Source organism: Tursiops truncatus, chromosome 13, assembly GCF_011762595.2.
Source record: "Tursiops truncatus isolate mTurTru1 chromosome 13, mTurTru1.mat.Y, whole genome shotgun sequence".
Lineage (NCBI taxonomy): Eukaryota > Metazoa > Chordata > Mammalia > Artiodactyla > Delphinidae > Tursiops > Tursiops truncatus.
The window spans coordinates 30,653,290-30,670,220 of NC_047046.1; the positions used below are offsets into that span (position 1 = coordinate 30,653,290).

The 16,931-nt window shown below is 41.3% G+C and overlaps 1 protein-coding gene across 5 annotated transcripts in view; it reads right to left on the reverse strand.

The window, feature by feature from the left end:
* The window catches only part of PTPRM (protein tyrosine phosphatase receptor type M), a 747,728-nt gene that overhangs the window by 250,891 nt on the left and 479,906 nt on the right, over window positions 1–16,931 (reverse strand). For 3 of the 5 annotated variants that reach the window (XM_073790533.1, XM_073790536.1, XM_073790534.1), the window contains 2 exons: window positions 16,075–16,111; window positions 8,423–8,497 (listed from right to left, as the gene is read on the reverse strand). In XM_073790533.1, the coding sequence (XP_073646634.1) occupies window positions 8,423–8,497; window positions 16,075–16,111 (112 nt within the window). The remainder of the gene's footprint in view (window positions 1–8,422; window positions 8,498–16,074; window positions 16,112–16,931) is intronic. The other 2 variants (XM_073790535.1, XM_033837575.2) reach the window with 1 other exon arrangement.

A 16,931-nucleotide genomic window follows, 5' to 3' on the forward strand; every position in this document is an offset into this window, starting at 1 on the left:
AGCAACTATCTCCAGTACAACACTTTATGAGCCTAATGACTGAATTCTTTTTTTTTAAACATCTGTATTGGAGTATAATTGTTTTACAATGGTGTGTTAGTTTCTGCTGTATAACAAAGTGAATCACCTATACATATGCGTATATCCCCATATCTCCTCCCTCTTGTGTCTCCCTCCCACCCTCCCTATCCCACCCCTCTAGGTGGTCACAAAGCACTGAGCTGATCTCCCTGTGCTATGTGGCTGCTTCCCACTAGCTATCTATTTTACATTTGGTAGTATTTATAAATCCATGCCACTCTCTCACTTCGTCCCAGCTTACCCTTCCCCCTCCCTGTGTCCTCAAGTCCATTCTCTATGTCTGCATCTTTATTCCTGTCCTGCCCCTAGGTTCTTCAGGACCAATTTTTTTTTCTTTTTAGATTCCATATATATGTGTTAGCATATGGTATTTGTTTTTCTTTCCGACTTACTTCATTCTGGATGACAGACTCTAGGTCCATCCGCCTCACTACAAATAACTCAACTTCATTTCTTTTTATAGCTGAGTAATATTCCATTGCATATATGTGCTGCATCTTCTTTATCCATTCATCTGTCGATGGACGACTGAATTCTTGAAAGGGCAAAATATAACTGTCTGCAGCTAAAGGTGGTGGGACTTTATCTCAGTGAGCATATATTCAAGCAGGACTGCTGAGTTTTATTATCCTTTATGTTCTTTGCCACTTTTGATTCATACGCATACCCCGGTGAATACCGCTCAAAATAAATGCAGTGGTGATCTCGGGCAAGAGGCTGAATGAAACCATCCCACCTCCAAGGTACTCAACGTGTTGCTAAGACGTGTTGGAACCTGTCCCTTTAGTTTTCTATCATGTGTTCTTTCATGCTGATCGTAGATGATCAATAACCCAGGGCAGGGACTCAGACTGCATCAACTCCCTGGAATTTAGCTCTTCTATTTGTATCCACTCACTCTGTTCTTTTCCTCCAGGCTGGTGGATGATCTTCCATTTCTTAGGGTTTTATTTCAGTCTCTTGGCCTTTTTCACCTCTCCTCCAATGTTTCCAGTGCATCTGGGGTGTCTAGTGCAGACGTGAACCTGTCTGCCCCTCTTGCAAACACCTCAGTGCTTCCTACTGTTCTTGATCAAAGCCCGTACTGTAATTTACAGGGTCACGGTCGACCTCCTTTCACCTGTACAACCTGAGTGCTCACGCATCCTTCCAGCCACGGTGGCCGTTTTCCAATCCTTCATTCTTGCTCAAGCTACTTCCCAGCCTGGGGCCTTTGCACATGCTGTTCCTGCCACTGACTGAGCTACAGGTCAGTGAATAATCCTACCACCTTCATGCTGTAGCCAGTCCTTGGAGTTACACAATGTGGCTAAAACCTGCTTTCAGTTATGTCTTCATCTTACAGAGAACCTTGGGTCCACAGAAGGACAAACTCTGCCTCTCTGCATTTACCCTGCCCCAGATTACTGCTCACAAACAGCACCAAGGACCCACTGGCTGGGCCTGACAGGCGGAGGTGGAGAAGTGGACAGACGCAGTCTGGGACTGGGAGTAAAACAGATAACGTTGCTGTGAGTGGGTGGGCCTCTCTCCAAACAATTCAGTGAAAAGGAAACTTTTCTATGGCTCTGGCCAAAAGAAACGGCTTATTAAAACTGTGCTTTTGTAAATGGGTTGCAAAACCATGAGTCTATTTTATTTGCAATGGAAAGGTCGACTGAATTAGAAATATATACTATAAAGAAGAGACATATTTGGCAATTAACATAAAATCAGTCAAAAGTAGGCAAAATAAACCAATGTCAAAAGATTCTCACCTTCATTCAAAATTTGTTCAAAATCTACCTATCATAGTGAGGAAAGCTATAAAATACCTAGGAACAAATTTAACAAGGAAAAGCATCAACTGTGCAGTCACTCAGTAAATAATTTTGAACACCCTCTGGTAGAACAGGAGAGACAGACAAAGCCCTGCTCCCATCATATCCTAGGAGGGAGATACAGAGTCATCAGGGAACTTCCAAGAGAGGCAGAGTGACGGGCTGGCCGGTGGCCAGGGGGCCACCGGGCCATGGACTTCAGGGACCACGGTCTAGGGAGGTCTCCCGAGGAAGTGACACTTGTGCTGAACCTTGGTGCTGAGGAGCAGCTGGTGATGGGAAGGCGGGGGACAGAGCAAGTGCAAACAGCCGGCACAGGATCAGCTTGGTGATCTGGAGAAACAGAAGGAAGGTGGGCGCTGAGAGTGAGGGATGTGAGATGAGGATCTGTGAGGCCGGGCTGGAGGGTGCAGCCCCTGCACTGTTGATGCCAAGCTCGGAATTTTATTCCGCGTGCCATGGGAAGCTCTTCGACGGCTTCTGAAGAGGAGTGATGGGGCCAGGCTTCGATTTCACACGCCAGGTCATCTGCGACGTGGACAATGAATGAGTAGGGAGTCGTGGAAGTGAGTCGGGGACCCGTCAAATGCCTGGGGGGTGGTGACCGTGGGAAGGTGAGATGTGGCTGAACTTGGAATTCCTTTTGGGGGGAGACTAGACAAAAATGACTTATATATTAAAAAAAAACCCTCCAGAATTGTATTAGAAGTCGTACGACAGGATCCGAATAAATGGAGGAATCTAGCGTATTTCCCACAGTGATGATGATGCATAAATTTAATAAGATTCCAAAGAGAATCTCGGTGGCATTTTGGGGACCTGGCTACCTTGTGGGCACTGGACCTTCTTGATGTCTAGGATTTATCAGAGCTCGGCAGACAGATTCCTGCCCTCAGGGAGCTTCTGTTCCAGGAGGGGAACAAAAACGGTAGAAACAGAACAAATAGGCACAAAGGTGATAAGTGCTGTGAAGAACAAGGACGTGGTAGTGGAAAGGGACAGACTGTGTCAGGGAGACACAGGGAGAGAGGCATCGGGGGGCTGCTCCCTTAGGAAGGCCAAGTGCTCAAGGCAGACCTCCCTGAGAAGGTGGGGTTTGAGCAAAGGCTGTAGGGGGTGAGGGGGTCAGGCAAGCGGGGATCTGGGGAGAAATGTTCCCAAGCAGGGGAAGCTGGAGCGAGAGCCTGAAGGTGGGAGCTTGGCTGGTGTGTCTGAAGGACAACAGCGGGGACTGGTGTGGACGGAGGCAGAGGGAGGAGGGGGGAGGGGAGGGAAGCCGGTCATTCCAGGGCTTCTGGGCTGCTGGGAGGGCTGGTAAGTAGACGGAGAAGGATGAGGGCCGGGGGATTTCTGACAGAGAAAAGGAGAGAATTCTAGTTTCATCAGAAAATGTCTTAAAAGCCAGTGTCATCAAAAGGTGATGATAACACTGTAGGAAGAGACAAAGAGGCCCTTCGCGCAATCTACGTGTGAGATCTGAATACATGACATCATGGCCTTTCATTCCTGTGGGAAAGTAGTTGCTTATTTAATGATGAGACCAGCCTAACTGGTTGTTTCTCTGGGAAGAAGCTGGACCTCTGCCCTGGAAACACTTCAGGCCATCTCAGTGGTAACTTCTAGATGGATTCAAGAGTCAAAGAGAGAAAACACCCCAAATTCAGGGTCCTGGCTGGATAATCTGAGGGATGAGGAGACCTTCTCAGGCAGAACAAGCCCTGCAATGGCCGGCTGGGTGGACGCAGCCTCTGTCACCGCTCAGGCAGGGGACATCACTGTGGCCAAGGTGCAGACCTCGAGAATGTCTGCCTGTTTCTGCAGTTTCTCCAGCGACACTCGGAAGGACGGGAACAGGCACCGAGAAAGCAGGCTGTGGGGTTTCCTCAGGAGTCAGTGAAGGAATGCAGTGGGGTGTCTCGAACAGAAGGTTGTCCGTGAACAATGGAGCCGCTTCCTTCCTCAGTGGAGACCTAGTTCACTGACTTCCGTGTGTTATATGTTACATTAAAAAAAAAAAAAAAGTCTGTTTGCTTTAAGAGCCACGTTGGGGCGAAAGAAATTCCTTGGGGTTTATTTCCTGCGAGCTTTGCCAATATACTGACAAAGATTCTTGCTGTGACCAAACTCTAGGTGGGCTCTTCTGAGCCCCTTTGACACAACAGAACATTTGTGTCCTGAGGACGATGCCCAGAAGAAGCTGGTCAAACGTCCTCACTTCCTTTCCCAGATGCCACCACTCCAATGAGTCCCTGCTGCTCACACGGGAAGGAGGGAGAAGGGACAGGATTCTCTCTGGGGCCAAACCCCAGTCACGCTCCTCTGGGTCCTCCTCTCCACCAGGCCCCCACCTGGGCCCACAGAGACTTGAACAAAGACGGACATAGTTTCTAACAGCTCAAGGCTGCATCCCTAGGCGACCCCAGACCCCCTGAGAAACTCAAGGCTGCCCAGAGAACGGATGCTGGTCCCAGCGACACCTGAGGACAGGGCCCTGGCTCCCAGCCTCTGTGGACAGGAGGACCTGACTTATTCCATAAGCACCAGTCAGCAAACCAGATGGTGTTACATAGACCAATGTTTCACTTCCCTGACCCTACTGAGCCCCCATCACCCCTTTCCCACCCCCTCATCCTTCCTGTAAAGGCCCAGTCACCTCTCAGCAAATCATACTGGAGTGCAGCGCGACCCTTACAGGTCAGCAGTTACTGAAAAAATCTGTTTTCGCCACTTTAGCTGATGTCGGGCTGTGTTTATCTTTATCGACACACACATCTCCTACACGTATCTTTTCCAAAACTTCAAACTTTATGTGGGAATAAGTGTTGGCTAGTTCTCTATTTTTTTAGTACTAATTATATCTAGCAAGTAATTCTACATGCTCTGATGTATCTGATTTGTACCTGAATCCCAGAAGTCACCTTGTTTATAAATACTCTACAATACAGATCTTATCATTTTAGATGTTTGTCTTAAGCAAAACAGATGATAAAAAGTACTTGTTGAAGAAAACCATTCTCCACAGCATCTCAGAGCTGGCTGGGGTTTTAAATCATAAATAGAAATATCAATATAAAATAAACAGCCTAGAGGTATTTATAAAGTGAAGTAAAAAAATCTTAAAGAGAAATTTCTAGCATGTGCAGCTTTTAATTTTCCTCCCAAAGCAGTTCTATATTATAGACAATTAATAACGAAACTGAGGGAATGAAGTAGAAAGAAGCATTTCCAGTTTCTAGAATTTTCTGTGTGCTCTCTTTAGAGTAGGAGTTTTGGGGTAAGACTGGACCATTAATTCAATTATATATTCTGTTCTTTCATAATCCCCTAACTATGGTGGTTTAGTAAATTGTTTTTTAAAACTGTGCGTTACAACCCATTAGTGGGAAATGAAATTGATTCAGTAGGTAGCAACTAAATTTAAAAAAATGAAATAGAATAAGATACAACAGAATAGAACAGGTCGGAATGCAGCTTATTCACACAGAGCAGCATTGGCAGGACAGTTTCTAAATCTTTTGCTTCAGTTAAACATCTGTGTATGTGTATGTGTGTATGTTGGGTGGTGATGTATTCCTACTGTTGAATGAGGACAAAAACGTTTAAGAAACAGCCCCAGTGTGATGACAGGCCTGCTTATCAAATATACCAGCATCCTGCATCTGAGATTCATTCATTCAGTGAATTAAATTAGCCAACATTTATGGGCACTTTTGCTGTGTCTGACACGTTCCAGGTGCTGGGAGTCAGTCACCGGGTGCTTGCGTTCTCTGTTACAGAAGGGAGGAGGGTCCCATCTACCCCGAGGTGAACCGAACCAGCATGGATTACATTCTGGGACAATGGGATCTAGGCTGCAGAGAACTCACTGTCTTACCAAAGTTTCCTCTAAGTACAGCTTCCAATAGCATTTGTAGGGGCAAGATGTCAGCACAATTAAAACAAAACGGACCAGAAAATTGCTAGTCATTCAGAGTGCATCCCTCGTGATTTCCTGTTGGCTTCCAGAAGGGCCTGTGTTGATCTAATAAACAATGGGTCACAGATGTGAAATGTTCAGAACTGTCCCACTGACCATTTTCTAAGTAACTCGACACGAAGAGAAAGATTTTGAAATACACGTCCTTTCCCCCCATTGTTACAAAGCTGTTGTCTCTTCTCAACTACGAAATGACAAGCATGATGGTCATTTTTCATTCATAAGAGCATGTGTGCGTTTAGGTTTTGGTGTCACTCATGCAAATATGTCTGATGCCAAGAGTCTGGGCAACCACACAAAGTAAACATATTTATGAGAGTTAGTAGCCCTTGACCCGGCACACAGAAGGTGCTCGATCAGTGCTCAATCAGAAGGTGCTACATGTCAATCGGCGACTGAATGAATGAAGACTCATGCTTGCAGTACAACTCAGGAATAAATCTATTTAAAAAAGACAGTGTTACTGCTATCCAAGTGGATGGCTGATGCAAACAGAAAATACAAAAGAAATATTACTTGAGCTTGAATTTATCTGGGTAAGAGTAACCATCACTAACAGCAGCAGGAAATACTGAAAAAAAGGACAAGAGTAGTTTTGTACTGGCTTTTCAGGCTTATTCTAACACTCCATCATTTTCATCCCTAATAAACCAAAGTAAATGGTGGTGATCACCTGCAGCCCTTAAAAGACAGCTGTCACATACTTCAGCTACGTATGCGTCCTCCACAGACTAGTTACAAAATAACAAGGTACGACAGATCTGAAAGCTTTGGGAAGGAGGCTGATTTATGAAGTGTCTTCTTAATCATGGGAGTTTTAGAGAGAACACTATATTCAGAAGTTTCTCTTACTTCATTCCTAGTGAACCACGTGCGGAATTTGAAAGCAGTGGGTTATGGGGAAAGTCTCAAAAGGGGCTATTTAACTATATTCCCTACAAGTACTCATTTTATGAGAGTGAGGCCAACCTATTTTTAATGTTTGCTGACAAGACTGGTACCAGCTCAGACGTAATGGGGCAGGGGTCAGACTTGCTGAAGATCCCAGATTACCTTCAAGGTGGACACAGAACCCTACGCAGAGTGCATGGGCCAGGCCCGAGACGTAAAGGTTTTAGAGGAGAGGACTTATGTAAGAAAGACACGATCCCTTAAGTACTTCAACTGTTGGGAGGAACACATCAGAAGTTCAGGATAAGAGAGTGTCTGCAACAACTGAACTTCAACCAGTAAAAGAAATATGCTTAAAAGGAACTTGAAAGCAAAGGCAGAACTGTTAGTAATAAGTTTATAGCTTTTAGGCCCTGAAACAGAGGGCTGAAAATATGTATGGAATTCCAGCTGAGAAAGAAGTAAAATTATCCTACAGTTCTTTACCTTAGAAAAAGCAGTCTATAATTTTCCTGAGTTCTCAGCTGCTTTATATTCCAAAATAATAAGCTCACGGAACAACTTAAACATTCATGAATTCTTACTATGAGTTAAGCTTTACTTTTTTTTCTTAAATGTTAGGGTATATGCCTTAATCTCATACACACAAAACAGTTGCAGGAGTGGAAATTCTACGGAATGCAGTTGCATGTTTCTTACTTGGCTTCCTCACGCCTATAACTCATGCAACAAACTACCATATTGGGGATGCCTCTGAAAGCAGAACTTGAGTCCTGCTCCTGTAACTGTGTTAGAAACCTTGACAATGGCTTGCTTCTCTTGCAGGACCAAAGCTGGTCTTCTGGCATTCTCTAACCACTCACCTTTGATATGCAGTAATGTACTGGATTCTTTTCCTATATAAGTTTATACGTTTGTCCATATACCTTTAGAGGCAGTTCAAATGGACAAGCTAACTTCTCTTGGTATAAAGAGGCACACAGTTCAATTCCACGACTCAAAGCCATTCAATTGTTTTAAAACTTCCCTAAATTATTCAGTGCATTTGACTTGCAGATGTGCCTCTGCTTGCTATAAACACTGTGCTTTGAAACAAGGATCTGTAAGGAATGCAGTCAGCTCTGCTCCAGTTGTAGGAACTTGAAAAGCTGAACAGCGTCACCCCAAACATCTTTGGGTGGCTTCACTTAACAACACTGGCAGATGAGCCTGTGGATTGTTAAATGGGTGTGCAAACTAGACCCTACAAGGTGAAAATAAACCCCTCACGTTCAGATCTCGACGCCTTTCTGGGTTAATCTGGATAACTGGGAAAACATCTTTACGTGTTTTGATTGAAATCCTCTTTGATGGCATTGCCATTGCAAATCCAGCAAATTTCATTCTGTATAACATTAGGCTAGAAAGGAACATACCGACAGACACACAGACAATGGGATCATGCAGCGGGGCTGTGCTGAATGCAGGGGTATACATGTGCACACAGAAGAGGCCGAGCACACCACTTAATTTAACGCGGGCACAGGTCTGTACCGAGAGTCGGAGACATCGTCAACAAGCCTTAAAGCGAAGGAGGAGATGTAGAGGGGAAACGAAGCCGAGAAAAATGAGCAGGAAATGGGCAAGATGACTCATCTATACTTGAAGGTCTGACCTGTCAGCTGGTCGTCGCCTGCAGCAGGGGCGATGCGAATGTGAGGTGTCGTAAGCTGAGTCACGATTATCGCAGCTATGGCAAAGGAAGATTCCCAGGTCAGCATGCATGAGGGAAGAAAAAGCCAGACTGAAGCTAGGCTAGCAAGGAGAATCTCCATCCGCATATCACATCATCTCAACTTTCTTCCAGCAACAACAAAAAGAGAAGGAAAAAGGAAAACAACCACAGCGAGCCGTTGAATTTTCTGAGTTTGTTTCCCTTAAACAGGCTTTCATCAGGCAGTTGGATTTCTAACCATGACACAGTTGCAAGCTTGGGCTGAGACTGTGGACAGATTGACTAAAGGGGGGAAAAAAAAGCAAAAAACAAGGATCTAGTTGGAACAGTGTTTTCAACTGCTCCTGAGAAGGGGGTAGAAAGATTCATTGCTAATTCTGATGAGCCAAACTTGAAGCTTTCAACGTGTAATAGGTTATTTAAAATTCTTCTGCTTAAGTCACAATATTTTCTCTTCTTGCTAAAATCACCTTTGTGAAGAATATTATCTTCCTTCACTAAAAACATTTTTATGTAGAGAAATTTCTCTGATAACTAAATTTCCTGTAGAGAATTTCCATTTAGGAATTTTATTTTGTCACATTCAGGGAATGAAAAAAAAAAATGCATCTCAAAACATCAGTTAAAAAAAAAAGACTAATCATTGCCTTTGCTATAGTTGTCATGGTTAACATGTGACCAGAGAAATGATTAAGATTCTTGAAGCAGACCAGGCGGGCTTCTTGGTTTGCCTGAACAGCTCAGCAGTTGAGTTTAAATGGTTAACATTCATGACACACAGATATTGAAAAAAAAAAAAAGAGAGAAAATTAAAATGTCAGTTCTAACATGATACAGCTGGAAAATGATGCAAAGAAAAAATATTGGAAAATTAAGGACAGGCTTACATGAAAGATGCCTAATTTACATGGAACAGCCTGGGTGCTATCAGAAATGTGGCAACAAGTAAGGAAAATAGATCATCTCCCATCTGCAGACAATTATAAACCCAAAACTGCTGGTACATAATAGTTTGAAATATCCCTTTGCACTGTTCAAACAGTGTTGCTCCTTGTAACCAGACAACAGAGGCAACTGGGTTTAAAAGTGGTATCATCATCTTTCATGTGTTACTAATGAAAACTTTTTAGTTTTGCTCAGTGAGATGAATAAACTAACAGTTTGGACAGAGAATGGAGAACTCCCAAGATATCACAAAGATAATTTTCTTCGTATGACACAGTATGCAAAATTGCATAATAAACTGTAAACAGTAAAATGTTATTTCTAAGACTCGTGACAAAGTTGGTATCAATTCCAAGTTTACGCACAGAACACTTGCTTGGTCATAGATACTCTTGTTCAACCAACATTCCTGTGCAGTTTTCCATTACTTACAGGAAAATTTGACCTACTCTACATCTGAGAAAAGTTACATTGTTTCTGTAAAAATAGAACATCTATCCCATACTGAAATTGGTAAACAATATGAACAAAAAGATATTTGAAAAGAGCTATGTCAGGCAGCCCTGTATTCACAACTCAAAAAGAAGACAAGTTATAAACTGAGGCTCAAAACTCAAATGGAAAAGTCCACAACAGGGATCAGGAAGGATTTCTATCTGATCTCTGTGTTCTGCCTTGTAAAGTGTTCCTTTGTGACAATTATTCTCGGTTACAAGGAAAAAACTTGAGTTTGTTACAAATTACTGTAAAATAGGGGTCAGCTGGCCCACTGCCTGCTTTTGCAAATAAAGTTTTATTGGCAGAGTCATGTTCATTGTTCACCCATGATGACGGTGGCCCTTCCACAGCAAAGGCAGGGCTGAGGGCCTCTGATGGAGACATGTGGGTCGGGAAGCCTAAGATATTTATCATCTGCCCTTTACAGAACAACTTGCTGCACTATGTCTTAAAGTATCAAAAGAATGCATTATGAAAGAGAATATCGCTGAATTCCTAGGCTTTAAAGATGGCGTCTGGTGCTGATAAGCTTAGGGTCTCCTTTAGGTACAAAGGTGCGCACGGAAGAGTAAACATCACACCTGGTGTATCGGCTCCTAACCTGCCGTTTCAGTTACAGGTGGTGGTATCTTCTGGAATTTGAAGACCCAGTATTTACCAAACTGGGTTTTATATGACTCTAGGGCTCCTTGAAAAATGAGTTTGGATCAAATAAATTTAGAAACTCTAGGGCTGAACAAAGTTAAACAGGTTTCCTTTCCTTGGGAACTTCTCGGGGGCCTTAATGCACTCATGATATACATTATGGAGACTTTCAGGTCGAGAAAAGGAAATATTTTCTCTACAAAATGCAGAGCGACAAACGCGTATCATATTTACGTTTCTATTTCTAAACCCATAGCTAAATGATAGCAGATTAGCATATATGAGCGGCCTTACTATATAATTTGTTTGCTTGTGTGTTGAATATGAGTAATTAAAAGGAATCTTAATTAGCTTTACATCTCGAACATTCTTTTCAGTTCTTTTTATCAGTGTACTTTCATTTTGTACCACTGTGGCCTAGAAAGGATGGCGTTTCTTTGAACAAAACAATGAACAGAAAAACAGTGTAGAGAAACTTCTCAAAGAGCCTAGTGATTAAAAAAAGAAACATTCACATTTCTGAATATAGTTAGAAATTGTATCAGCACAATAGAAATCCTTCAAAGTTTCCTGAAGGTCTCCCAGCAAAGCACATTGCCATACAAATGTAAGTTAAATAAAAGACTACACTTAAAAACAGTGGAGCATTTTTGCACAGAAAATTCACCTTAAAATATGACATTAGAATAATGGTTTTGTTTTCTTTTTCTTTAAGGTTTATATCTGACTACTATAATACTTTTGAAAATAATTTAGCATGTGGTTTTCATGCAGTTTTTGTCTTGATTTCTAGCTATACTGCTGTTAGTCAAATCAAAGCAAGGAGAGGAATAAGTTAATACATATGACATCCCCCCCCATAAACTAAAAACAAAGAAACAAACAAAAACCTCAAAACTTTTATGAACTCAAAATCCTCAAAATTTAAAAAGTGATATATTTATGTATCTATGTCTGGAAGTTTTAAAGATTACACCATGCCTAACGTAATAGGCACTTAAATTTTTTTTATCCTCTTAAATTTGTTGAGGCTTGTTTTGTGCCCTTGTATGTGGTCAATCCTAGAGAATGTTCCATGTGCACTTGAAAAGAATGTGTATTCTGGGTTTTTTTGGATGAAATGTCCTGAAAATATCAATTAACTCTAACTGTTCTATTGTATCATTTAGGATCTCTGTTGCCTTACTGATTTTCTGTCCCGAAGATCTGTCCATTGATGTGAGTGGGGTGTTAAAGTCTCCTACTATTATGTATTCCCACCAATTTCTCCATTTATGTCTGTTAGTATTTGTTTTATGTATTTGGGTGCTGCTATACTGGGTACATGTATGTTGACAAGTGTAACATCCTCTTCTTGTACTGATCCTTTTATCATTATGTAGTGTCCTTCTTTATCTTTCTTTATGGCCTTTGTTTTAGAGCCTGTTTTGTCTGATATGAGTATTGTGACCCCTGGTTTACTGTCATTTCCATTTGCATGAAATATCTTTTTCCATCCCCTCACTTTTGATCTATGTGTGTCCTCAAATATTTTTTTTAAATAAATGTATAACAAGAAAGCTCTCAAATGGCTATATTGTCAAGGAGAAACATAGCTGGCATCATGTCATGGAAAAAGTTATTTTATGGGAGATTAATGCAAAGTATACAGTTTAAACTGATTATTATATCAATTAGAATGACTATACCTCATTTAATACAAGAAATCTAATTTGCTAACAAGACAGATTTTTACTTTTAAGTGAAAGTAAAAGTTTCCTGTCAGTTTAGAATTGATCATCAACAAATTCTTTAGAATTGATCACTAACAAATTCTTCCAAAACTAGCAGAAAAGAGTTTCCACCCTACTAGTTACCGTAGGCAGCCATAAGGTATGTGAAAGTTAAGGAAAACATATACAAGCATTGCTAAGACATAGCTGGATCAAGTGGTGTTAAACAGAATTCAACTATAAAAATGTGAATGTGATTAAAAATCAAAATCAAAATTAGGAGACTCTAAAATAGCTAAAAGCCATTCTATGTACTCCACCATAAAGATTAAAAAGAATCCTGTTGGGAGGGTAACCTCAAAACATCAAGTATATTGTCATCATATGCTGTCTTTCTTTTTTTATTTTTACAATTTAATTTATTTAGTTAGTTAATTTTTATAAATTTATTTATTTTATTTTTGGCTGCATCGGGTTTTCATTGCTGCGTGCGGGCTTTCTCTAGTTGCGGCGAGTGGGGGCTGCTCTTTGTTGCAGTGCATGGGCTTCTCATTGCAGTGGCTTCTCTTGTTGCAGAGCATGGGCTCTAGGCACGTGGGCTTTGGTAGTTGTGGCTTGCAGGCTCAGTAGTTGTGGCTCACAGGCCCTAGAGTGCAGGCTCAGTAGCTGTGGCACACGGGCTTAGTTGCTCCGTGGCATGTGGGATCTTCCCAGATCAGGGCTCGAACCTGTGTCCCGTGCATTGGCAGGCGGATTCTTAACTACCGCGCCACCAGGGAAGTCCTGTATGGTGTCTTTTTAACTCAAGAGATAGAACAGTCTGGGGTGAGTTTGCCTATAGCTAACCACATATACTTATGATGAATCTAGGTATATAAATTAAAGGAGGATACATAAAAATACAGGCAATCCCCCAACATATGGAGATATGTAATGACCCACCTTAGGTATTTTCTGGTGTCCAATTTTTTATGAAGCTTTATATTTGAGATGATTAGAATCAAAATGTACCCTTGGAATATGATTAAAATAATCACTACATTAAATTTATAACTAGCATGAAATATATCTTTAAGAGACATATCCGTGTTTGAAATTACAAATTAGTTCCTTGTGGAAAAAAATCCACCTCCATACTTTCTCTATAAAGATACTTGTCAACAGTTGTTTCATGAGAACACTGAAATCTTTGTAAATTCAAAATGCTGCTCAGGAAAGTGGTTTAGTGTCTGCAAATTCAATTAAGCCACTATATTGTCAGCGCTAAGTGGCAAAAACAGTCAAGATGCTTGAACTCTTTTCAATTTCAAACATTTTTATGATATGGTACCAGTAACACTGTCAGACCTGCCTATTTCTCTGTTTTGATGAAGTCATCAAGATGGAATGGCTTCCTTCATTGCAAAATCAATTTTAGTATGAATAAGCAAAATATTATCTGCTTATAAAGGTGATGAAACATTATACGGTGCTGTAAAGGAAGGTTGCTGAACCTGTACATATAGAAATTCATGAAATAAAATGGTACCAAACAGTGTAGTTTTCACCCAGCAGGAGACTATCTCCTGAGGTTCCCTCCTGTGCTGTGATTTTATGAATAGGAATGACAAAGTGAGGCAATGAAAATTAAAATTTGGTTCCCTCTTCCCCCCGAAAAGGTTATTTGGTTGGATAGAGTTTGTTGCTGTGTAAATGTTTGCAAATGACTCAGAAAATATGAGCAGAGAAATATTTAGTCAATCAGGTCATCTGACTGCCTCATCATCCTTTGGCGAATTGAAAAACAAATTACAATATTGATTAAATCTAGCTGATGATACAAGAAAACGATCCAAATCACCATCTAATTCAATCTATTGTGAAAACAGCAAACATCACATTTCCATATTTACTAGTGTTGTTTATATAATTATTTAACTCTGCACATGAACAGGATGGCAGATATTCTGTTGTTTCCAGAGTCAACTGGGTGGTGACTCAGTTCTAATAAAAAGGAGGACAGATACTTATATGCTGCAGAACTACGATTGGCCAGAGGTTCTGCTGGGTGAAAAGCCATGAGATACAGGGAAACACTGGTGTAGGAGGCCAAACGCTTGGGATCAAGCCTTGACACACAGATTATTAGCTGAGTGACCTTGGCAAGTCAATTCATCTCCCCAAATAATGCATTTTCTTTGTCTCAAAAATAAAAATAGCAATACATGTCTCCTTTCTCACAGTAACTTAGAAGAAATAAATGAGAACATACATATGAAAGTAATTTTAACTTTCAGCTGTGATGTGAAACGCAAGGCATTATGAATCAGGCACTCTGGAACTGGGTTTTCTGTTGAGACCTCAAGGGTCAGCAGAATTCAATAAAGCAATCCAAGCATGGGCCTTGATCGGAGGCCTGAGAACGTCGATACCTCATTCAAAGGCCTTATAATACTGTGATAATTAATAGTCAACAGCGAATTACAGTTTAGAAAACACATCAATATCTGTAATCTCATTTTTTTATTAATTTATCCCTACGAATAAAGGCTCTTAATCAGGTACAATATGATATAAAGAATTGAGTGTTTTAAAATCAATATAAGGAGATTCTTGGAAATAGAGCTATGAGCCCATGAGGACAAACAAAATACAAATAAGGTGAGTACCTCCCACAAGGCCTGGCATGTAACATGAAACCAAGAAATGTTTGCCAAGTTAATGGAATAAAAAGGTCATGTTTCTTCAAGAAGTAAGAATTCAATGAGAATTTTGAAAATGCTGATGGGCACCCATGATATATTCAAACTAAGCTGCCTGAACGTTAAACAGCAAAAACAAGATACGTTCATCCAACAGAACTTGTCAAGTGACGCCCTATGAGCTGACTAAATCTGGTGCTTTCTGCCTCCTTGCCGACCTTCCCAGGTTCAATCTCCCAGCACTTCCTCCCTGTCCTCGTGCTTCCTCCACTGATCTGGAAGAGTGCGTTTAACTACAAGTGTTAACGTACACTGCCTCGTTTTCCTGCAGCATCGGATGTTTCTCGCGGCATCTTCTCAAATACTTCCACATGGGATGGTAAGAGCACACTGCGAGGTTGACGAGATGACGTTACAGTACGTGTACACACACACACACACACACACACACACACACACACACACACACACACACACACACACACACACACACACACACACACACACACACACACACACACACACACACAGCTGCACTCTCGTCTTTAGGAGGCCCTGTGTGGTGAGCTTATGCTGGTTCATCCTAATCTACCTTTCAACCTCCATCCCATTTTCTCAGGATTGTAACCAGGCCTGGGAAACACAAGGTCCACAATAACATCACCTGGTTCCTGGGTTCAAAGAGACACGCATCCCCAGTGAAAAAAGCCCACGCAGACTCTACAGATCTATTATAACTAGATAATTGCTTTAAAACAGCAGGAGGTATTTTACTATTATGCATCTGAACATTCATTAGACACAGTACTACTATGTAGGGTACTGTGGTTTATACCACAGTATAAACGAGATCATATAAAAATTAATTCTATTTTAATAGAAGTTTTAAAAAGGTAACCATTGAAAACTGCTTTGAAACACAGAAATGTGACTTCTCATTTAAAAGAAATACCTGTGTGAAACACAGTCAAATTTAACTGGCCTACAATCCTGGCACACACCTAGGAGCACACACTGATTTCAATGACATGAACATTTCAAGAAGTTCTGAAACGCCATCTAAACTCGTAAAGGACAGAAGACAGCAGAGCTTTGCACAATTTCAACCTACCTTTTGTGGCCACTTGGACACAGTCTATTTTGGTTTCCTGTGTTAAATAAAGAGGGGGAAAAAAATCACTATTCATGTTTTATGTGAGACAAATAAAATCTCTGCAGTTCTCTTTAAATACGGGTAAGGGAGGTTCTCATTGTTCCAAGTGTGGCATTAACCACACAGTGATTAGCACTTGGACTGCACTCTGATACATTTTCTGGCTCCAGTGCTGGCGGTGGTGCTGGTGGACACCCTGGGAGCAGATGGCGAGCCTGGAGTTACACACAGAATGCCTCTGCCAGGTGGCCCCCCTGGCTTCCTCCTCCGGACCCTCACTGGCTCCCTGTGCAGACACTCGTGGGCAAAACCTGTGCCCCTGATTTCCCCCACTTCTCAAAGGCAGTGATGGTACCAAGACCCACGCTGTGAAGGAGGAAACCACTGTCATATCTGGAAAATTCGCCCTTCCTTCTAAGGAGACTTTCCTATCTCATCAGAGCTCTGGGTTGGTCTGAACAGGAAAGGGAAAAAAATTCAAAAACAACTTGATAGTTTTTATTTTGTTTCTATCTCATCTTTCCAAAGCTGTTTTCTCTTAGAAAAAAAAAGAAAGATAACTAATTTAGTCCCAGCTATAGGAAGCGTAAACTCTTGTGGAACCAAAGAAATGGGACAGAATATGCTGAAGAGACAGATGTTGTGAATCTCACAAAACTGTAAATGAGCTGAGTGTACGTGTTAGAGCTGTACTATTTCCCTGTGAAATAGTAGGCTAAGCAGAATCACTAGCCAACTTTTGGTAACAAGTAAAAACTGAAAATAAAAACCATCATGTTGACAATATCTTCTTCCTACCCAAACAAATATGAATA